The following is a 24,088-nucleotide window of genomic DNA, read 5'->3' as shown; positions in this document are numbered from 1 at the left end:
TTTTATAAAGGTTGAATTCAATTTGATTTAAAAAAAAATCTCGAATATAAGTATAAAATAATCAAACTGCACCAAATCAATCTATTTTAAAAATATCCAATCCACATAAAAAAAACATTTTATAAAAAAAAGTTCCATTAATTTGATTCGTTTTTATAAAATAGATTAGTATTTATTTATTTTGAAATATCCAAACCATGAAACGAGTAATCGCAACTAATTGGACCCACAAGACTCGAACATCATAAGGGAAATTCCTCATACATTGATGTGTTTAAAAGACCACCACCAAGTCACCTTCAAATAAAAGTCCTAGTCCAAGGTCTTATCTAAAAATAATATCAAAAACCCAAAATATTTGTTCCTGGAAAATGGTAGTACGTTAAATTATCAATATCACACTGAAAACAAACGGATTCAATTGTTAGACGGATTCTGCTTAGTAGAGACGTAATGCCTGTTCATGATCAGGTTTACAAAATTTGGAAAATATACAGAGTTGGGGGAGGAGGGACTTTCATGACTAGGTGGGTTACTTCCTATAATTTAATTTATGTACAATTTTAACTACTATGATTTGAAACTACTTATGTACACCAATAACCAAGATCGACTTTAGAAATTTACTTCCAAACCTTGATGGCCCCATCTCTGCCACTTGAAAGCAAGAGTCTTTGGTTTAACTTAATAGAAGCCAAAGAAACAACAGAGTCACGGTGGCAACCAGCAGAATCAGTGGCAGCAGCTGCAAGAAGTGCCTTCGTCGTCGGCTTGATTGTAAGAGGACGTCTTTTCGTTTCCTGTTTGTAAAAGATAAAATTTTAGCTGCCTACATTTCCAAACAAGTTGGAAAGTTTACAGAGGCAAGCAATATCAAACAGCATTTGGAAGGTATCATGAATTTAAGCCGTAAAACATTCACAGGGATAACAAAGATTTAGCCATTACAAAACACAGAATTTGTTGAAAAATGTAAAGGTTCCTGTCCCCCATGCTTTAATCGGTCATCCTATCAAACGTTGATTCCTTCTTGGGACCCATTCCCTTCTTCCCCTCCTAAACATTGTTTTCAAAAAAAAAAAAAAAATACCAGAGAAGATGAAGGATTGTTTAGCTGAATCAACCAAAAGTAAACTACCCAGGCTATCTCAAGGATAGTTGAAGTGCCTACATTGATATTTTATTCGGCCATACAAACCAAAAATCCAGTTTTGGCACCTATGCTGATTGAGAACCTCGCCCCTCAAAACAAAATATCCATGTACACAAGAAATAAGAAGCCTGAACATACAATATACTGAAACATAAATTACCTGTACAACTTGAACCCCAAAACTAGATTTTGTTTCATAAAAATCATCATTTCCTACTCCTTTCAAGTTTGGTCCACATATACAGTAACTTCTGTCAGGACTGCAAACAAAGAACACAGATTAATTCAATTAGATCATCATGCAAGAAAAACATGTAAACAAGATAGAAAGTTTAACACAAAACCTGTAATGATCCCAACGACGTATCTTTAAATCAGTGCCTCCAGTCAATAAATCACCCCCAGGCAAGGGAAGTAATGAACGAATACCAGGAAGACGAGGAGGAGGTTCATTTAACTCATCAACTCCATACTTACGATTAACATTTCGTCTTAGATCTGATTGAGAAGTTGGCTTACTTGAAGGTCTGGCCAAGGCCCAAGGCAGATCAGACATTTCGGCATCACTTTCATAATTGGCCATCCTTAGAACCTGAGAGAATATTTGTTAATTGTACAAGACAATAATCAGAGATTCAGAATATTATAAATATGAAATATTACTTATGATTCAACATGGTTATAGCAATCTGGGTGCAGGTTTCATGCAATAAGCCTTATGGAACCATCTCATCATAAATTAAGTTACACAATAGTGAAAAAAACAAAAGATGATAAATTTTGAAATCCATATCATCTCTGGATAAATAGAAATTTGAACTTAGCTGGACTATTTGTCGGTATTGCATTTTGTTCTAGCACGTATTGCTTTTTAGTTTTTATTATCTACAAACAATTAAAAAACAGTATCCTCATACCTGGTGGCAGCTACCATTCTCTGCATTCCAAAGAGAAACTTCATTGCAGCCAGCAGCCACATAAACAAGGGGTCTAGCAGCTGAAGACACAGAAGCATTTGAAGGAGGAAGAAAGAGACACATTTTTTCTATAGGGCAAGCAAGAGAAGACTTCCAAGAATTCACAGGTATAAGAAATCTCAGATCCCAAAGTGTAATAACTCCCCGGGATGACCCCGATACAAACCAATTACCACAAGGCCCTGATGCCAGAGAAGAAGCATAGCCCTCCTCAGGAGTAGCTTTGAGTGTCCAGGTATTGGAATCTGACCTAGTATCCCACAGATGAATGCCACAGTTCTGGGTGCTATACATAATGGTATAATTATCCACAGGGCAATTCAAAAGGTTGAGTATCGCACCTTCCTTGATATCCTTCTTTGTGATATCAGCAATACCCGAATATTTCTCAACAACGTTTCCTAGACCTCTAGAGATATGATCAACAGAAAACATATGAATAAATCCATCGGATGCTCCAATTATAACTTGTGTAGAACCTGGAAGCATTGTTGCACACAACACACGGCTTCCCTCAAGGTGATAAGTTAGCTTTGATCTGAATGAAATGTCTTTTTCCAGCTTTCTGGAATCCCAAATCTTGACTGTAGAATCATCAGATGCACTCACAAAGAAGCAATGATCAGCAGAAATAGCTATGTTATTGACAGCTGAACGGTGCTCCTGGAGATGTGCAACCAGCACTCCACGGGGCCTCCAACCAGAATCAGGAATGGATGCTCGAGTAAAAGATGGAAATCCTGATAGATCAGTTTGGGCAGTTGCATCTTCCAGTGCGACTGAAGTACCTTTAATATTAGCAGATAATCCCACATCTTGAAATGTGCTACTAACATAGGCTGTCTCATTTTCCCTGGCATCTGGTTCATGTACCACTCGATGAAACTGTTTAGAACCATTGCTGATACTAAAAGAACCTGAAAAAAGCTTTGGTGCTGGAACTGAACTAGCCAAATTAAAGGACTTACTATGTGGATTAACCCAAGGCATTGCAGATGAACTAACACCGAGAGAATTCATTGGTAATGGAGGATCCGATGCTGCAGGTGTGATTCCCATTCCTCGCCTGTCCACACTGAAGGAATACAAAGGTATGCCTTCTGATGGCTTTTCATATGTCAGACTGTTCATGCCACTAAAATTTGGTGACATAAATCCTGAAAACTGTAACTTCTCCAAGCTTTGGTTATCACGATGTCCCACAGTATTGCTATCATTAGGCATAAACACTCCCATATCTCTCAATTTTGCCTCCGCTTTGTCACAATCAGTTAGCCCTGGTTGTTGGAAGCCAGTGCCAACAGTTTGTTGAATCCCAGGACCTTGTTGCTTGTCAGTCCAACTCTTTAATGAGTCCAACTCATCAATTCCTTTTTTCAGTAAATCCATTTCCCATAATTTAGATTGTGAAGAACTATACCATATTTTTCTCTGTCTTTCTAACATGTCTGAACTCCTGGAATTCTCCAAGACTTCATAGAAAACCTGTCTTGCAACAGGAGGTTTTAAACATGATAGAAGAGCCTTCTCTGAAGCAAGAGACACAGGTTGCCTGCGGAGGAAAGGCCGTATAACAGGAGCAAGGAAAACATAAGAATCTACTGCACCCAAGCTCTCACTGCTAGCAGCAATAAAAGAGACAACTGATCTCCGTACCCATTCACTAGGATAACACAATAAAGGAAAAGCACGCTCTATCATTTGAAGCAATATCCTCTTTCGGAAGAACCCACTTTTGCATAGAAAAGTCAAACATTCTACAGCTTTAACAATGACAGCTTCTGTCACGTCACTTAAAGCTTGCTCAATGTAAGGTAATAAATATTCTTCTACACTTCTTTGGCCCACAAAAAAACAGACATAAACTATCTTTTCATAGAATACAGTCCTTAATTGCTCATCCCGATCATTTAAGAAAGCAGGAAGTATAGGTAAGAGAGAGTCATTACTCTGTCTCACACCAAAGAAGCAACACAGTTTACCAATATCCTGAAGAAGTGCTCTCCTTATATTTGGGGTTTGCTTTGGACCCATAACAAGTTCTTGAACAACCTCTGCAATGGATTTCCTCAACTTCAGAAGTTGGACATCACCATTTATCTTCTTCATTCTTCCAGAGGACTGAGTGGATGATGTCAATGGCTTTTGTGATGAACTCAATTCATCAAGGACACCTGCCTCACTCAAGCTTATTGAGCGTAGTAAGAATCCATAAGCAGTCAATGCCAACTTGGCTATATTGCTAGCGTAGCATATCCTCACACTTTCCTCTGGATCATCAGGAAGCATAGAAAGCATTGGAAGAATATACTCGGGAAATATCTTAGCATCACTGGGAGGAAAATCCCGCACTAAAGGAAGAATGTCACACAAAGTCTCCAAAGCAGCACAACGCACAATTGCTGCTGGATCTGAAAGCATTGCAATCACATATGGGATAACAAGCTGCAAACGATCTTCATCATCAATATATAGGGCAGAAGCCTTCAACAAGAGTACAGCTGCCCTCCTCAGGTGAGGCAACTTGACATTGCGTATGCAGGAGCAGAGCAAAGAAGTTATCAAAACCATGCCTTCACATCTCATACTATCCTTTGGTAAGGGTAGAAAAGGCATTCCAAATGTATCTGATTGACTATCATACTCAGACATCAATGAATTTAAATCATTCATAGTAATACTTTTCAGAAAGGGATGGTCATTTCCACGAAATGCATTGGAGATAGTTTGAAGCAGTTTACCAGTCTGCAAATTTTTTAGATTTTCAGGAAAGGTAGAATTATGTGCATTTCCTGTTACATGAGATGGATTATTATTTTTTTTAGCATCCCTCAGTAGGCTATTAATATCACCAAGAAGTTCATAGTGATCATGGACTAAGCCCTTGCCTATGTCCTCTCTCTTCACCAGTGAATCCTTCATGAAACTTACACTTTCTTTAGCAACCATCTCTTCTAAAAGTGCCCCAGAATTAACACCTGCGTCATCAGATGACTTATTGTTCATTGTTTGTTTAAGTATCTCCGGGAAAGCACTTTGGCATAGTAAAACCTACATAAATTGGTCAAAGCAGTAAAGTAAAATAAGTGTTTCACAAAGCATTAAATCATTAGTGAACTAAAATATTTCAGAAAAGCCATATATACCCTCATATCAGAATGAAGAGGACTCCAGCATCGGTAAAATTCATGTAGAAATGGTGAAAAATAGGTCGGAAATACAACTGCGGCATATTCCTTTAGATATCTTTCAGCAGAAAATCGAGACTCTGGTTCTAACTGAATCATGTGCAATATCATCTTACGAACCCCAAGATCCGGTATCTGCATCCATAGAGAATACGATATTTAACATATTAAAGACCTCGCTAACATCAGCATTAAAGACCTCGCTAACATCAGCAGGGATATCCCTACTGATGGGACTGCAGGAGGAGCAAACAAGACTAATGTGCATGCAAAAAAATTAATACTTTTTCAAGATGTTGACTTGGATCATATTGCCCTCTGCGATAAGCAAGAAGTTGAGAAAGTTCAAATAGTGGCTGCCCCTCAAGGAAAAGTTCAGCAATTACACACCTGAAGATATAAAATGATATTTTCAACTTAGTAAATAAACAAAAGCATAACAAGAAAAACAGTATTTAAGAATGTGATATAACTACAACACCACAGTAGTTATTGCTTCAACAAAATAGATCTAGAGAGCTCAGGTTGTTCAACATAAATTTATATAAAAATCAAATCAATAGCTACGGGCGTGGAAAAAATATAAACCGAACCAATCCAGATAATAAAAAATCGACCCATTTTGAGAATAACACGAACTGCATTGAATCGTTTAAAATTAAAAAATCCAAATTCATTTTTAGAAAGAATTATAAATAAAAAAAAAAAAAGCCAATTCACTCTATAGAAAAACAGTTTGGTTAGCCAAACCATTTTTATAAAATGGATTGGTTCAATTCGGATTTTTTTCTTAGATTCCAATCCACGAACAACCCTATCAATAGCAGACTAAAAAAACATCACCACTACCTCACCATAATTACAGCAGCATAATACCCTGGAGATCAAATTTTTCCTCCATTGCTAAATCAGCTAATTAAATAACATGAAGATAAATTTCTATTTGCAGCCTGAAATATGGATGGTTGAAAAACTAAAACATCTTCAAGATTAAGATTCTTGCAGCAGAGAATGCTCACCCTACAGCAAAGATATCCATATAGGGTTTTAAGGGGGTATCTTGTGCCACCTGCATCTCCCCTCCATGTTCATAAAATCTCTGAAATGCCATTGCCCCCAAAAAAGTGAAAGAAATAAAATATAGAGAAGCAGAGATTTAGTAACATAATCCAGTTAGGTGAGAACTAGTGATCAATAAGAAAACAAATAATTAGTAGCACACGACAAGGATTAATATTTTTCCTTACTAATTCCATTTTTTTTAATCAAACTAAAAAGATCATGACAAATTTTGTGCAATAAGAGTCAAAAAGATAATAATTTTGCAACAAAGGTAAAAACTGTTAAATCTACAAACAAACAAACAAAGTATATAAAATGGACCTCTAAGATCGCGACAGATTTTCATTCATATTAGTTTCAGACTTTCAATTCTCAAGCACATATTTGTCTTATTTATAAGACTGGCAAAAATTTCATAGCATAAGAGTCTTAGACTCTTAGCAATGAAGCCACCAAGGCCACTTGATGAATTCATAATTGAATTCAGCCTCTAAAATGAGGGTTACCTGGTAAGCATTCCACTTGCATCTTTATACTAACACTTGGATTAATTAAAAAAGAAATAAAAGAAAATACACAGCAACATCATATATAGCAGTTTCACAGCACATGGAGAACTAACTTGTAACTCAGCTGTAGCAAGAAAAAAAATGCATCTTGATTGAACCAGCAATTGAAATAACAAATACAACAAAAAATAGATCAAATAGACATAAGGAAAAAAAATAAAAAATAAAAACAAACAAACAAACCTCGGGTGCAAGATAACAGAGTCTCCGTCCACCAGTGTCAAAGAAAAAAGAGAAATCAGACGGGTCATCATATGGAATATAAGTGGGTTTGAAGGATGCAAAGTCAGCAAGGTAAAGCCAATTGGAGGATGTAATCAGCACATTCTCACACTTGATATCACCTTAAAATGCAAATTTTTATGAATAACATCAATGCATTGACAATAAAGTCGAGATAAGAGAAGATACCATCATCAGAGCTAATAGATTCTTCTCCCTTTGAAGGATGGGGTTCGGTTAAATCAAGACTTACCGTGACACACTCCATTCTCGTGGCACTGTTTTACAGCTACAAGCAACTGCGTAATACCCCAAACCAAAAGTAAAACAACAAAGCCTTATCCCACTCCCCAAACCAAAAATCAAAAACCATCAATGGCTAACTAAAATCATAAAGAAGGGAATAAACGAAGAAGAAGACCTGAAAAGCCAACCATTTCTTCTCAACAAAACTAAGAAACGGGCGTGTGCTTAACCTATCATGCAGATTATGGAAGAAATACTGCCTCAGAAGATATGCCGCTTTATCCGTTTCTTGCCAAAACTGCAACATGAGATTCACACAAACTCAGTTGAATAAACGTCCGCAAAATTGATTTTGAAGTGATGTATGTCTTTATTCTAAATGCATCTTTAAAGTGAATTTCAGTATTATTTTTTTTTTTTGGAGGGGTTTACAAAAAGGAAATCTTTAGACTGATTGTTTGAGATTAATTCCTTTCAAGGCGTCGAAGTGAGTTTTGTTTCTCTCGAAGTGTTTTTTCCATATACATTACCAGAATCAAACTCCTGACAACATGATTGAGGAACTCGGTTAAATACCCATTAGGTTAAACCTTGTTGATTCAGTATAATTTTTTGATCCAATGCAAAACTAACTAAAGTTACTTCTAAGTCAAAATCATTAAGAAGTCAGAATCAATTCTTCAACCCGGAACTAAACATTTACATGAAACCACATTAGCTAGTATTTCAACTTGATTCTAAACAACCTAACACGCACTAAATTGGACATTCTGAAAAAGAAAGAATAGAAAACTAGTCAATTCTAAAATAGAATTCATTAAAAGAAGAAGAAGGTGACCTGAAAGGGCCAAACGTGAGGGTGATCGATTGTGGTAAAGATTTGTTTAATCTGAGAGAGACGGCGCTCGTAATCGGAGAGATCGAGGAAATCGCCACGCTTGAAATAGACCTTGACGAGGACCAAACCCTCGTCGTGTTTGCACTGAATCGACTTGAAGAAGCGACCGCGACCTAACACCTCCTTCAGAACAAGATTGTACGTCGACGGCAAGTCGTGGAGATAGTACTCCGACGCCGAAACCTGCGTCGTGCGCGCGATTTTGTTCCCCATGGCGCTTTCGCTCCTATCTTAATCTTCCCATTGCGTTTAGGTTTTGTGCGATCAGCCAAATAAATACGTTTCGGATTGGAAGTGTTCTTTATTTCTTTCTTTCTTCAGATGAGTGAAGTGGAAGCCGACAAAATTCACATTCACATCAAGCAATCCAAAACCTCATCTTGCATCAATCGTTAATATGTTTGCAATTAATGTCAAATATAAAAAATAAAAATAATAAAATAAAGAAAAACAAGAAAAGGAAACTCCTGATTATTTCCTTTTTTACGTAACCACATCGGGTTGTTACTATTAACCGTCCCTGTTTCTGTTTTTCAGGAATTATCTTTTATTTATTTTATTGTAATAAAAATAATTCAACATTTTTATTTAATTCATTATTATATTGTGTACCAAAAAATAAGTTTATTACAATATTTACTGTACATAAATGAAATATATGATTTTGGTGTAAACATTTTTTCTTATGTTACCTATGTAATTACCCCCAATTCAGTTTAGAGATGGCAAAAATACCCGCACCCGCGAGTATTTGCAGGTAAAATCCGCTACAGATAATAAATGTATAGGTTAATTGGGTACTCGCGGATAATAAAGACGGATAATTTTTTATCCGTTTATAAATGGGGCGGGGACAGTTATGATGATATTCATACTCGCAGGTACCCGTTTAATAATATTTCTTAAATATCCTAATTATCCTTGTACCACATAACCCTAAAACCAGTGTTTTAAAACCCGGACCGACCCGACCGGTCGGACCGGTTGGACCGGGAACCGGTGGTCCAGCCGGTTCGAATCTGAAGTTGGATCGGTTATGCAGTCGACCCGTTTCAAACCGGATTGAACCGGTCAATTTTCCGGTTCAACCGGTGAACCGGTGGGTCAAACCGGTTCAACCACTTTTTTTTTTATTTTTTTTTAAATTTTTTTAAGGGACCATAAATCACAAAAATAATAATGAAAATTGAATCTCTTAATGAAAAAGCAAGGAGTCTTATTAAATATAACAATGACTACTTGTTCTAATATATTTGTTTGCAATATATACAACTTAAATAACTTTTATAGTATATTATTAATTTTAAATTATATATTTAATAATGCAATATCTATGTAAATATTACATATATTATTTTGTGATATTAATTGCAAGCATATTATATATGTACATATTATTTATATTTTTAATTTGTATTAATATGCCGTTTAACATGTAATTTTTTTATGTATTTTTTTACAAAATAAAAATAAAAATAATTTTAAATAAGATAGAAAAATTGAAATTTAAAATAAGATATGAATTTATTAAAATTTATAAGTATAAAATATATTTAATATAAATATTTTTTAATAAAAATCGAGTCATGCGGTTCAACTAGTGACCTACCGGTTCAACCTTTGACCCACTGACCCAGTACCTTAACCGGTTCGATGACCGGTCCGGTTTTTAAAACTATGCCTAAAACTACACTTTCTCATCTTATTTTCCTACAAAAGAGAGGTTGATGAAGTTACCAACATGTGTTAAGCATGTTATAGAATTATGTTAGATGTAATTTGATTAATTTTTTAGCTTTAATTAGACCAATAAGATTTATGTATTTTAAGTTGTTTAATTTTGTTTGGAATTATGAGATTAAATTATTGTAGCTTTGTGATGAGATTTTAACTTACTTGTGAGATTGATGTATTTTAAGTTATTGATTATCTTGCATTTTTATTATTATTTCAACAAAATTAATATTAAATACAAGTTCAAAATTAACACTGAATTTTTTTTTTTAATATTTCAATGATATTAAATATAAACTTAAAATTATTTATAATATAATTTTTTTAATTTCTTAAAAATATTATAAATATCCATGGATATCCGTGGTTATTTAATAAATTCATGGATACTCGCTTAATGGATACCCGTGCGAATATGAGATGGATATGAGATCAATTTTCATCCAGCAGGACGGGGACGAGTTTACTACTACCCACCCCATGGAACCCATTGCCATCCCTAATTCGATTATACTCTCCGATAAAAAAAATAAAATAAAAAACATTTGCTATGATTTTTAATCTATGTTTTTATTTTATTTTATTTTGAACAAAATATGTAAGGACACATATAATGTGCTTGATATGCATTGAATTAAAAAAATAGAATTGGACAACTATTCAGTTTATAGGACAATTTTTTAAGAAAAAATTTATACTCACCTTTTCTGAGATGTACTTAAATGACGTGTATTTTCTTTCTAGTTTTTTTAAAAATCACTCCTATCCTTTTAAATAAATAGTTAGTTAAGTAAGAAAAAAAAGGAAAAAATAGTATTCATATTTTGTTAATCATATAAAAATTTATTTTTTATTTCTGAATTAAGTATAGTATTATGTTTTTCTTATGAATATTTTTATTATTCTTTAATTAAAATAATAATTTCTTAATTTAATCTTTAAAATTGTTTATTGAAATTGCTAAATTTTTAAATGATATTTGGGATATAATTTAAGAATTAAAATTAAATAAAAGATCAAGTTTTATTCAACTGTTAACACTTATATTAATAAATGAAAAATAAAACAATAGTAATTTAAGAATATAATATAAGGATAACATTGGGGAAAAATAACACCAAAAGTACTTACTAGTATAAATTATAATAACTATTGAACAATAGAATTTATAGCTATTATTTTTTGTTTTACATGAGTGTTTTTGGTTATGTTCTCTCCAATCATGAGAGTGTTTGTTTTTTTTTTTTTATTTCTTTCAGTCAATTCTTCTCATTTTAAAATTTAAGTTAAAATTTAATATTTTTAAAATAAATTATAAATAATTCATATATTAAAATTTAATTTATTATAATTTTTAATTAACTCTATATGTAACGATCCGGCTGGACATTACACACTGTACAACAAAAAGCACCACACAGAGAGAACAAGTATATATATATATACACAAGGTCCAATCTGAGCTAAACATCAGAGTAAACAAATTACATCCAAAATAGCCAACTAGTGGCCAAAAACAACAAAACAGCAAACTTCCATCTGCCAGCTGCAGACATGCCTCAAGACCAGCCTATCCCTATTATGCTCCCATACATAGTATGATCATCGCAGTCCAAACCACATGGAAACAACAAAGGGTAAACTAGTGAAAAAAAAATAACATATATATAAATATATGATTAAACAACTACAACTATCAGCACATCATCAGCATACAGCTCATCAACTATAGAGCATAAACAGCACTAAACACACAATGCATCGTCAGGCATATCAGCTCGGAGATCTCCTACAACAGCTCAGCCTTATGGCTACAACAGCTCAGCCTTACGACCTACAACAGTTTATATTAGCATACAGCACAGCACAACTTACAGCAATATCAACTTACAGCACTGCTAAACAGCTTACAGCACAACATTATCATCTTACAGCACATCTAAACAACTTACATCACAACAATATATATTAACTACAGCTTTAATCAGCAATAACATCTAACAACACGACATATTCATCAATTACAGCTCATACTCAGCATAGACAACATATAAGGAAACAACACATACGCGCCCGGCGCACTCACGATCGCGCCCGGCGTGGCACAACCAGAGAGTACCAGGGAATCAGCGCGCCTGGCGCAATTCCTATTGCGCCCGACATGAGGGAAGGCAGAGACTTCACAAGGCCTCATAAGCTCGGCGTGCTAATTCCGCGCTCAGCCCAAGAAAGTAGAGACCTCCCTAAGGTCTAACGCCCGACGTAATATAAATTTCGCCTGGCGCCACCTCTGGCAGAGACTCCCAAGGAGTCTCTACGCCCGGCGAGACAAGGTCACGCCCGGCGCCACACCAGAACCCCAAAACTTGAGTCATCCACTGATATCGCGCCCAGCGTTGTCCCACCACGCCCGGCGTGGGACATCCAGAGACTCACATCCTCAAGCTCGCCCAGCGCATTGACCATTGCACCCGGCGTGCTTGCCCAAATGGAGTCTCTGATGGTCACGCGCCCGGCGCGAAAAACTGCGCCCGGCGTGATACCTAACATCAACCCTCAAAATTTCAAAAATCTCTTCAAAACCTGCAAAATAACCAGGAAAATCCACATGCAATCGGCCCAAAACATCACATTTTCATCAAAGAGTTCAAAAACACCATCTTTTTACACATGCACCCACAAATCAAAGAAAACCCAAATTTTTCCCAAAACCCCAAAAAACCCGAAAACGAATTTTCTTCACTTCTCAACCAAGAATCAGCCATCAACAAGCACCTAATGAGTTTCTAGGACTCACTTACTACCAAAGAACAACAAAATCTAGCTTCCCTTACCTTGGGACAAAGATTCCGAGCTCCAGGAAGAAGAATGGCTCAACGAAGGGGGAGAAACGGACGGAGAAAATGAGAGACTTCAGCTAGCTTCCACTTCACCACTACACAACACCTTGAGAGAGCAAGGAATAGAAGAACAATCAGAAGAAAGGAGAGAATTTGAGAGAATGCAAGTGAGGGAGAAAAGAGAGGCTCCGCGGGGAGGGGAAAGGAGTGGGTCTCACACTATATATTCCATTAAAAAAATTAACTCTATATATTAAATATGAATATTTTAAGAACTATTCTTTGACAAAAATGTTTTCAAAATTTTAATTTTTTTTATATAATTTAATTTTTTATTTATTATGTTTATTTATGAATTAAAACCTTATATATTTAAAATAAATTATCTATAATTAAAAATAATTTTGTCTTGTAATATAAATTATTTATATTAAATTAAAACAAAATTTATATATATATTTTTAAAATATATATATATATATATATTTACATAAATTCTAAATACAATTTCATACATGTCAAAAAATATATATTTGATATATTCAAATGTAATATTTATTTCTATGCATAGTTTATTATAAAATATAGTTATATATAATAAATATTTATTCTATGAAATACACATGTTAAAATATTAGTTATAATTTAATTTATATATTTAAATATATTTATTTTTATAAAATTTATTTATAGAAAATAAATATTTTCCTAAAAATTGGACAAGTTAAAATATCAATTTAGATTAAGTTATATGGAAAAATAAAATTCAAATTGTATATGGTTTAATTTGATTCATAAAATTTAAAACTTTATAATCCTAAAACTTAATAGTCATGTTACTCCTTCTTTCTTATTTATTATGTTCTTACTTAATTAAATTATTTAACAAAAAGATTCATATAAAATTGAATTTTCTTTTCCACATTAATTTTATGTATACATCGATTAATAATTAAGTTATAGATGAATATAAAATATTGGAGTGATTGTAACAACAAAAGAAACATATTGGAGTGAACTTTTGACATAAAATTATGTTAAAATCTCAATTACTTAAAAAATTTCTATTATATTTTTATATTTTATTGTTGAAATATTTTCAACATGTATTTTTTTATATGTTTTATTTGCGTTAAAAATGAAATAAGGAAAAAAGAAATATAAATAAAAGATAAGTATAATTAACAATATATGGTGTTTAGATAGATTGAAATAAAAAAATGTGAATTTTTTTCCTACTTATTTTAATGAGTGTAAATGAAAATAAAAATAAATAAATAAATAATATAAAAATATTTTCCATGAATTAAAAAATATTTTTTTACTCCAATGTTGTCCTTAACAAAATATTTTATTATTATTTTTCATACTTTGAAAAACTACTTAATTTTTAAGCAACACCTTATGAACATTTTTCTTTCAAAATTGTGGTTAAAGAGGAAGAAGATAGGATATGGTGAAACCCATGAACTTTTACAAGTTTTTCTTACTAAATCTCCTCCGAACAAAAACAAAAAAGATATTCAAAATTCACTCTTAAGTTTTTCTTTTCTAAATCTCTCGCTCAAAAAATTGCCGAAACACAACTAATATTTTATTCCTGTACTTACTGAAAATACTAAAACCCTAAAGTTAGAGAGTGATGATTAGTCTAAATAAAATATATTTGTATATATTAATTTTTACGTACATAATCAGAGGTGATAAAAACATATGTATATCGATAAGTTACTATGTAAAAATCAAATATCACTTGGCAAATGGCAATGACATTAAAAATGGTCTATCATTCCTTCAACAAAAGAAAATTGACTGCTATTTAGAGTAAGAAACCTATCTTGTAAAATTAGATTTTAAGAAAATTATTTTTTACCTAAATATAAATTATAAATATAAAAAAATATATACCTATGTAAATATTTATAAATGTAATGTTCAAAAGCATATTTATATAAATTAAAATATTATAAAACATTCATGAACATAAAATTATTTATATATAAACGAGTTTAAAATCTATGTAAATTAATATAATTGGTCCACGTGGACAGTGCTAGGGTTAGGGATATTTGGAACTTGCAAGTTAGAAAAACCCTCTCCCTTGGTTGCGTCGTTATCGCGCGCTCCCATTTCAGCAAACTCTTTCTTCTCTGCTTCGGGTTCGTCTTCTCTCAACGCGCCTCTCTTTTTCTCTTTTCATTTCCTTACGCGATTCACTAACACGACGTAGTTTTGTTTCCAGTGTTGTTGTTGTGCAAACAGATTCTCTGAACGTTTCGATTCAACAGCCGCAACCACAGTCCAATTCCATGGCGTATATTGTGAGTTCACCGAGCTTCCATTTCCAAATAAAAAATTAATTAATGATCATTTCATTGGTTTTAATTTGCAATTCTCGATTTCCATTTACTTGTGGTTGTGGTGTTGTGCGTGCTGATTTTAGTTTATGTGTTTGAGATGAAATATATCTATCTATCTATCTATATATAGGAATTGGATTGTCCAGCGAGTGTTAAAAAACAGTTAGCGAAGGTGTTTGAGGTGTCTCTGAGGACAACGGTGCCTGATGAACCCGATGTAGTTCCGCTAGTTAATCCTTGCGTTGCCAAGGCTGGTGTCAAAATTTCTGATTATCAATGGTTAGTTATGTGTGAATTGTGAAATGAATTTAGGGTTTTAATTTAGTTGCACCGTTCATCCGTGCACATTTGCAAAGTAATGACACCCCCGGGTCCTTGTTGGAGCTAACCGGTAAGCATTTTCATGCATGGTGCAGTAATAATGCAATGGGTCTATTTGCTAAGATAAAAGGAAAGAAGACAGGCTTCAAGGGTCCCCAAGCGGTTGGACAGGTATAGCAAGACAGAATTAATTCCCTTGCTTTTTTGCATTTCCCCTTGCTAATTTTTGATTTTGATGTTTTGCTGGAAAAAGGATCATATGTTTGTTTTTCGTTTGTGTAGGCCATAGTCAACAATCTCCCACAGTCTGAAATGATAGAATCATGCTCTGTAGCTGGTCCTGGGTTTGTCAATATTGTCTTGTCGAAGAAGTGGATGGCACAGGTGATTGCGTTTTCTATCTTCTAATTTTAAGCTAGAAATGGTATGTAGATATTATTTGAGTCTGTTTTTATTTTTGGGGGTCGGGATGGGGTGTATCTGAATTCTGAACCATTGTGTTAATTGATTGGAAGGATGCTATAAGACTTTATTTTTATTTTTTTTGGGATTTTTAAGTTTATTCAAAACCTCTATTACTATTTAAAAGAAAAAAACTCCTCCTGCAGAGGTTAGAGAGATTGCTGATTGATGGCATTGATAAGTGGGCACCTCGACTTCCAGTGAAGGTAGTTATGGTAGATTTTTCCTCACCTAACATAGCAAAGGAAATGCATGTTGGTCACCTGAGATCTACCATTATCGGGGATACAATAGCTCGCATGCTTGAATTTTCATGTGTGGAAACTCTTATCCGCAGAAATCATCTTGGTGACTGGGGGACTCAGGTAGGATTATCTTCTAAACTGATGCTATTTTTGCCGTGAATTTGAAAATTCTGTGTGTTTAAACTGAGATTAAGTTGTTTATGTGGCTTGATCTTTGGCATACACCGTCACAACTAGGTTCCTTCTTATACTTTGTGGCATTGAGTAATACATTTAAAACTTTAATTTAACAAGATTATGTTTCTTAGCATTAGTAGGCTTGACAATAATTATGTTTGGGACAATGACCGATGTAAGTTGCTTTTCAAACTTTATAATTGGATGATGTTATAACATGTACTGTACTATTTTTTTTTAAAGTAACATTTAGCAGTTAATGTCCTAAAGCTCTGCTCTCTCTCTCTCTCTCCCTCCCTAACTAACTAAAGAAAATATTTTACATATTGAACTATTTTAATTAGTCACTAAATTGAAAAGTGTGCATTATTTTTTATAGGGATGTATGTGACTTATTTGCTTGAATCATAAAACTTTCTACCAGGAAAGTTATCATTTTGATAATGGTACCATGTTCAAAGTTCATGCGTTTGTTTACAGTTTGGGATGCTGATAGCACACCTCTTTGACACATATCCAAACCCAGATGATGTCAATGAAACAGCTATCGGGGATCTTCAGGTGAGAACATTTATGAAATCAAACTTTATTTCATGTATTCTTATTTAGATGCTTAATCATACATTGTTTCAGATCTGGCATTGTTTTTGTATTTTAGTTCATTTTTTACACACACATTCTAAATATAGTATTAGTTTCTAATTTTTAAATGAAAGTAAAAAGTAAAAACTATAAAATGCAGTTTCCAAGTTATCTTGAAAATAAATTGTTATATAAGCCAACTAGGACATACAAGGTTTTATTTTCACACATGCAACAGCTTGAAAGAAAAAGTAAATGTTGCCTGGAAAATAAGTAATTAGTTTTATCTGCATGTATTGCTGCAAATGGTTATTCTTTGCTCTGTCTGTAAATAAACTCTGGACATAACAGATCTGCTTTTTGAAATCAGTTGTATACCTCTATAGCCGATCACTTTTTTATATTAAAAGTAGAAAGAAGCTAATTAGAAAAGGAGTGAAGTCTAAAATACTTGTTTGGGTTATATTTGATAATTAATATTGTTCTTTGTCAATTCTTATAAATGGAAAACTGTAATGGAAATGTCTATCGGTCTTGTGGGTTAATTTTCTCATTAATTGTCCCTTAGTTTTTAACTTTTGTCTTTGTCAAGTATATTTGTATTTTGAAGCTTTTTGTTTAACTGGATAATTGAATTATTGTTTGAGTATGATTCTGAAATTCTTGTGAGTTGGTGCATTTTAGGCCTTCTATAAGGCCTCAAAAGTGAGGTTTGATAACGAACCTGAATTTAAGCTGAGGGCACAGCAGTCAGTGGTCCGCCTCCAGGTAAATTATATTTTAAAAGATTTCCTTTTTTGTCTCCCCTGTTCACAAGATCTTAATGACCTAGTTTTAAATTTTATGATTTATTTGTATGTATTAATTTTGGCTTCAGAGTGGAGAAGAAAAGTATCGTAAGGCATGGGAACGAATTTGTGATGTTAGTAAGGCTGAATTTGAAAAGGTCTATCAACGCCTTGGAGTTCGATTGGAGGCAATGGTAAGGCTTCTAGTTCCCCATTTTTACTGACTGAGTTTAATTGTGGTGTCTATTCCTTTGTACCTTCTGGTGAATACTTTCTAAGCTTCTTTTTTCTTTAAATGGCTGGGTTTTTTATTTTTTATTTTTAATTTTATTGTGTCATAGAACACTCCAGCTCTACTAACTGTATTCATGCTTAGAATGTTTTGAGTGATATTTCTGACTTTTGTCCAGATCTCCCATATTTTGTCCATCAATTTTTTTGTCTGTTTTCTTTTATTTTTCTTGTCAGACGTTTGATTGGGTTCTCAAAGTAGCCAAAGAAACCTGAATAACTTCTCTCCCTCAGAAGTTGCTTCATAATTTAATTTTTCTGTTGCAATTTTATTCTCAACTAAGATTGAAATGAGGATATTTTATGAAACGCAACTTCTCTACATGCTTCATTCATTTGCATGATTAACATTTGCAGCAGAAATTATCAATATTGCAGTTTAAAAGACATTTTGTTTAAGCCGATCATGTGATGTTCATAAAGTAACAGTAAATAGATTGAATAAATGGATTTTTGTAGTAATATGCTTTTACTTCAGTAATTGTGACATTTTTAATGTGTACTGAATGATATTATATTTGATTACAGGGGGAGAGCTACTTTAATGATTTAATCCCTGTGGTTTTGGAGAAATTGGATAAACTAGGTCTGATTGAAGAAGATGATGGTGCTCGTGTGATATTTGTTGAGGGTGTAAATATACCCATTATTGCTGTAAAAAGAGATGGTGGCTACAACTATTCATCATCTGATCTAGCATCACTTTGGTTAGTTTACATTTTAAGTTTTTCAACACACGTACTGTTAGATTTGCTCTCTCACTTGAGTAGTCAAAATTGGTCATAAATTATGCCAAATTTCTTTATCTTTTGAATATCTGTATACTCTGCTGCTTTTTGGGTTATATCAACTGTGGAGAATGAGTATGGAACAGGAAATATATTGGCTGCAGAAATAAGCTGTAATGATTATCTGAGCTACTTGAACCATGTAGGTATCGTCTAAATGAGGAAAAAGTTGAGTGGAATATTTACGTTACAGATGTTGGGCAGTGGCAACACTTTGATATGCTTTTTAAGGTATATCTCAGTTCATGATTTTTGTGGTTTCTCTTGGTTACCACATTTTTTTGTTGTTGTTACCAGAGCTTTTTCTACTTACTTTTTCCAGTTTTGAGTTGTCCTTTGTTATTAACACTCCTTTGTTTTTCTGATCACATTATTTGCTAATTACTTTCTGTCCCAATGGTTTTGTTTGTTGTTCATTTTTTTTTAATTCATTTAATAAGAGAAAAGTTATGACCATGACATACTCCTGGTGCTACTGTGCATTATTCCAATGCCATTTCAATTTGTTTGGTGTTCAATTTCTAAGAGCATGTTTGGTAGGATGGTAAGAAATAGAGGAGAGAATTAATGAATGGAAATAGGTGAGAAATTGGAGTGTTTAGTTTAAGAGAAATAAAAGAAAATAAAAAAATGTTTTTAAATGTAAAACAGCACAGATAATGAATTATGCCCCATTGACAATTGATTATCAGTGTTGTGAAAGACAATTAACGTGGCAATTCTCATATGTATCAGTGAGGAAATAAAAAGGTGTGGATCTCATATCTTTAAATTTCCTCGCTCACCATCCACACAACTAAACAATCTGTTTTTTATTTTTATTTTTTATTTTTATAATAAATATTTCAGACCCATTTTGTCTCCCTCTCTCCAATTTCTCCACTAATTCAGTTATACCAAACAAATTGTAAATTACATATTCCTGAAGCTGCATGCATTTTTCCAATATGTTAAAAAATGTAAGACATTCCCTTCAATTTTTCTTTCAGGCCTATAGGCGTGCAGGATGGCTTCCAAAGGATGAAAATGAGTTCCCCAAATGTACTCATATTGGTTTTGGTCTTGTTCTTGGGGAAGATGGAAAACGATTTCGGACTCGCAGCAGTGAAACTGTTCGATTGGTCGATTTGCTTGATGAGGCTAAAAACCGCTCTAAAGCTGCCCTTCTTGAACGGGGTAAATTAGTTGTTGCCTGGTGCAATTTTTATTTCTTCCTTATCTACATGCTAGCATCAATGAAAAGAAGTTACTGCTTGATTAAATATGAATGTGTGTGTTCTTTCTAATCTCATTTTGTGAGATTCTAGACACTCTGAAGATTAATCTTCCAAATCCTATGTACTTTTAGATGCGGTTAAAGATTGGTCTGAGGAAGAGATTGAAAAAACAGCAGATGCAATTGGCTACGGTGCTGTTAAGTAAGCTCCTTTAACTGAATCCCTTTCCCTCTTTGTTATATGCTAAATCGACATTATTTCCTAGCTTGCTGTTTTGTTGGTTGCTTCATTATTATCTTGTGTTAAGTTGTACTTTGATGTAACAGCTAACAATTTACTGCTGACTGAATTTTTTAGAATTGTTTTGTGTAGGGTGCCTTATTCTGAAATGATATCTAAAACCTGTTAATGCATAATAATTTTCATTTTGTGGTTTTTGATTGTATGTGCTACATACTAAATCAAATAAATTAGAATAAAAAGCACGAGTTTGCAGGGTTGTTATGATTTTGTGATCCTGTGATTTTTACAGTTAAATGCTAATGCAGGTGTTATATTTTGTTTGCCAGCTATGAGGTTTGGTTTTAGTTAACTTATTGTTATACATTTTGCTTTTCTTTAACTTGACAAATATTGCTTTTTTAGTTTACTTTTTCCTGTGATGGGAATACAAAATGAATTGTAGGCTTTCAGACCCTTATGTTATTTTCTTTAATTCGTGTTTGCAGGTATGCTGACTTGAAGATCAACAGATTAACTAATTACACATTCAATTTCGATCAGATGCTTAATGATAAGGTTCATTTGCTGTATGCTTGTTTACTTCACTACTTAAGCTTTTAGATTGTTGACAATTACTTACGTTGCTGTGCTACTTTTATGTCCCTCTTAACAAGCATCAGATAAAGTATAGGGTAACTTTCAAGATTAATGTTGGTAACCATGGGGATAGGAAATGAAAGTCTTATAATTTGATAAAAAAATAAAATATAGGTACATTGATAACCGACTGTCAATATGTGAGAACTGAAAAGTCACATCCTTAGATATTCTCTTCATTGGTTATCAGTTTTAGATGTCCTTGTAAAGTGTATCCTTCATCTTAAGAAGTAGGAATATTTTTTAACTCCAACTGGTAGCTTCTTATTAGCAATTTTTGTCTGAAATGCTAAGAAGAAATGTCTCACCTTCCTAAACTTGTCATGAAACAGGGGAATACGGCTGTTTATTTGCAGTATGCACATGCTAGGATCTGTTCCATTATGAGGAAATCTGGTAAAGATATAGAAGAATTAAAGCGAGTAAGTTGTTTTTTTATTGGGATGATGATTTACTGTTTTATTAAATGTCATTAAAAAAACTTTGATTCAATTATTTTTCTATTCCATGCTTAATTTGAAAATAGAAAATAGGATCTGTCTTTGTTTGCACTTTGCCATGGTTGATTTGGTGCTAGTCAATTCTGCTCATCTATGTCGTGATATGACGTGTTTCACTGTGCTTCATATATAGTCAGTCAACTAAATATTGAAGTATCAACTTCTGCACATTTCTTAATACCTATATCATGTTCAACAACTTTGTGCAACAGAATGGGAGTATAGTGTTGGAACATGAAGATGAGCGGGCATTGGGGCTTCATTTGATACAATTTCCTGAGGTAGGACACGTGAATTCCATATGTTCTTGAGCTTTAGACCCTTGCATGCTAGTAATCTTTTGAATTTTGTTGCTAGCACTACATTTTCTTTAAACAAAAGACTTTAGATATCATGGCTAATGCGATCTGACTTTCCTGTATATTATTTTATAATCCAAAAGATAACTTACGTTCATATGTTGGCTGTGTTGTTTTATTTTTTCAGGTTTTTGAGGAGTCATTGTCCAATTTATTGCCCAATGTGCTGTGTGAATACCTCTATAATTTGACAGAAATATTTACTAAGAAGTTCTATACCAATTGCCAGGTATGCTTCTGAAGTCATAAACTTATGCTATATAAGTTTCTACCATTCAATGCACTTCTGATTCCTATTCTGTAGAATCGAAATGGCATGCTATGCATAAAACTGCCAGCCAAGTAGGTAGATCTGTTGCATTTACCACCAAAGATGTTAAAGATAGGGTGTTACATATAGATATTATTTTGTGTAATACCTGACGGTGGGTTATCAACTGAAATTTCTGTCTTCGCTCAAAATTCTCTCCAAAGGCTAAATTTTTTTGTCATGTTTATTTTTAATGATTCAATTAGATCTCATTATTTTTAAATAATTTAATTTGATCATTCAATTATTTTTTTTTAAAAATGAATGTTGTCCTTTTGTCTAAATTGTCATTAATGACGTTAATGAAATCAAATGAAAGGATAACATTAAATATTTTTAAAAAATTAGAGGTCAAATTAAACGTTTAAAAAACAGGAATTAAATTGAATAATAACTTATTTAGACAAATTTGAATTTTTTATAACTAGTTATTTTCTCATATTAGGTAACTCTTTTATTTTATGATTTTTTTATTTCAATTAGTCAATTTGTTGTCCTTGATGATAAATAAAATACTTGTTTCAACATTACATGGGTAAAAATTATAGTCAATTATTATTCAATTTGGATCCTTTATTTTTAGAATTTAATTTGGTTTCACTATTTTTAAATGATTTAATTTAATCCTCTAACTTGTAAAAAAATGTTTAATGTTGTCTGATTTTAATAAGGCATGTCAATTTGGATGGAAGATTAACATTGAACATTTTTTAAAAATTAGAATGATTAAATTGAATTATTTAAAAATAGTAAAAATAAATTAAATCTATAAATAGAGGGGCAAAAATATAATTTAATATTTTCTCAAATATTACTTCCGGGTGGGTGTCATATACAGTAGAATCTTAGGTAAGGCTGGATGAAAGAATAATGTTTATATCGAAGGCATGCAATTCAACTTCTTACCCTTGGCAGGTTGTGGGGTCACCTGAGGAAACTAGCAGACTCTTGTTATGTGAAGCAACGTTAACAGTGATGCGACAGTGCTTTTATATCCTTGGAATTGATCCAGTATACAGGATATAACCCATCTGAAGAGGTGGTTCAATTGAAATTTTTGCAACAGATGTTTTTGTCTGCAAGGTGCAGGAAACTTCATGTTCTCGCTAATTATCGGTTCCCTTGTGTGTTTTGTCTATCGTATGAAGGGAAAGTAGGAAGGTTATAGTAATTTTATTGAGAAAGGTTCTTTAAAGTTTAATTTGATGTTATTATTATAAGAGCTGTTTCCTTTAAATTGTAGGCTTTATATTAGTGATTTGTCTTACGTTAGTGTTCATTTTCTATATTATTTATTTCGTTGTCTTTTGGTTTTAGTTTTGAAACTGTATAACGTATGTATATATATGTATATATTTTAAATTTAAATTATATTCGGCTGAATTTTTTTGAACTCTAAAATAAGTTGCGTAGACGTTAATTAAGGTCTGAAATGTATTCTTTAAAATTATTTTTTTTCATCTTATTATGTATTAGGCCAACTTATTTGTTAAATATATGTATATTTAGATAGCCGAGGTATGTCTTATTAGTTTTTACAAGTATTTTTGTTTGAGAAATGCATAGGAACAATTTTTATTTTATATACCTAAAGTTTATGATAAATAATTTTAATGTATAAATCATATTATAATTAATTTTACAATACTTACATTTTTATCCTATTAATTATATTTTTGACTTATGATTAATAATTTGTAACTTATATTGAGACATAAGATTATTTTTAATTATTGATAATTTATTTTAAAAAATTTAGGCTAAAACCCTATTTTGGTCCCTTATATTAATTGGTTTCAATTTAGTCCCAAATTAATTAATTGGTTTCAATGTGGGACTTCCGTCCAAATTATTTAAACGGAGTTAATTTTTGGCCACGTGGATGCCACGTAGATGCATACGTGGATGACAATTTTTGGC

At 32.8% G+C, this 24,088-nt stretch overlaps 2 protein-coding genes across 2 annotated transcripts; one reads left to right on the top strand and one right to left on the bottom strand.

Moving 5' to 3' along the window:
• Positions 1 to 357: 357 nt before the first annotated feature.
• Positions 358 to 8,696, bottom strand: LOC109803247 (serine/threonine-protein kinase VPS15). Its single transcript, XM_020364738.3, has 11 exons — positions 8,256 to 8,696; positions 7,593 to 7,715; positions 7,425 to 7,470; positions 7,133 to 7,293; positions 6,338 to 6,417; positions 5,603 to 5,708; positions 5,277 to 5,453; positions 2,071 to 5,181; positions 1,498 to 1,745; positions 1,314 to 1,413; positions 358 to 800 (listed from the first exon to the last, which is right to left on the bottom strand). Exons 1-11 carry the CDS (start codon positions 8,526 to 8,528, stop codon positions 624 to 626), a joined length of 4,602 nt encoding a protein of 1,533 aa, XP_020220327.1. The 5' UTR covers positions 8,529 to 8,696; the 3' UTR covers positions 358 to 623.
• Positions 8,697 to 14,924: 6,228 nt separating this feature from the next.
• On the top strand, positions 14,925 to 23,484 carry LOC109803588 (arginine--tRNA ligase, chloroplastic/mitochondrial). Its single transcript, XM_020365226.3, has 18 exons — positions 14,925 to 15,048; positions 15,132 to 15,210; positions 15,380 to 15,528; positions 15,666 to 15,741; positions 15,853 to 15,954; positions 16,179 to 16,397; positions 16,935 to 17,015; positions 17,721 to 17,804; positions 17,914 to 18,018; positions 18,644 to 18,822; positions 19,050 to 19,134; positions 19,893 to 20,079; positions 20,252 to 20,321; positions 20,849 to 20,918; positions 21,332 to 21,421; positions 21,712 to 21,780; positions 21,986 to 22,087; positions 23,084 to 23,484. Exons 2-18 carry the CDS (start codon positions 15,199 to 15,201, stop codon positions 23,192 to 23,194), a joined length of 1,791 nt encoding a protein of 596 aa, XP_020220815.1. The 5' UTR covers positions 14,925 to 15,048; positions 15,132 to 15,198; the 3' UTR covers positions 23,195 to 23,484.
• Positions 23,485 to 24,088: the final 604 nt, after the last annotated feature.

The sequence above is a fragment of the Cajanus cajan genome, chromosome 1, assembly GCF_000230855.2.
Source record: "Cajanus cajan strain Asha chromosome 1, NIPB_CcT2T_4, whole genome shotgun sequence".
In the NCBI taxonomy this organism is placed as follows: domain Eukaryota; kingdom Viridiplantae; phylum Streptophyta; class Magnoliopsida; order Fabales; family Fabaceae; genus Cajanus; species Cajanus cajan.
Note: the sequence above shows the minus strand (reverse complement) of the source record. Positions and strands in the feature narration are given on the sequence as shown.

What these genes read in the sequence shown, in the direction of transcription:
- LOC109803247 (XM_020364738.3), bottom strand. Translation starts at nt 8,528, where the DNA reads ATGGGGAACAAAATCGCGCGCACGACGCAGGTTTCGGCGTCGGAGTAC. An exon ending in ATGGATATCTTTGCTGTAGG is followed by an intron (nt 5,709 to 6,337) that starts GTGAGCATTCTC and finishes TTATATCTTCAG; the next exon opens with GTGTGTAATTGCTGAACTTT. An exon ending in TTGGGGTTCAAGTTGTACAG is followed by an intron (nt 801 to 1,313) that starts GTAATTTATGTT and finishes TTTTACAAACAG; the next exon opens with GAAACGAAAAGACGTCCTCT.
- LOC109803588 (XM_020365226.3), top strand. An exon ending in AAAATTTCTGATTATCAATG is followed by an intron (nt 15,529 to 15,665) that starts GTTAGTTATGTG and finishes TGCATGGTGCAG; the next exon opens with TAATAATGCAATGGGTCTAT. An exon ending in AGTCAGTGGTCCGCCTCCAG is followed by an intron (nt 17,805 to 17,913) that starts GTAAATTATATT and finishes TTTTGGCTTCAG; the next exon opens with AGTGGAGAAGAAAAGTATCG.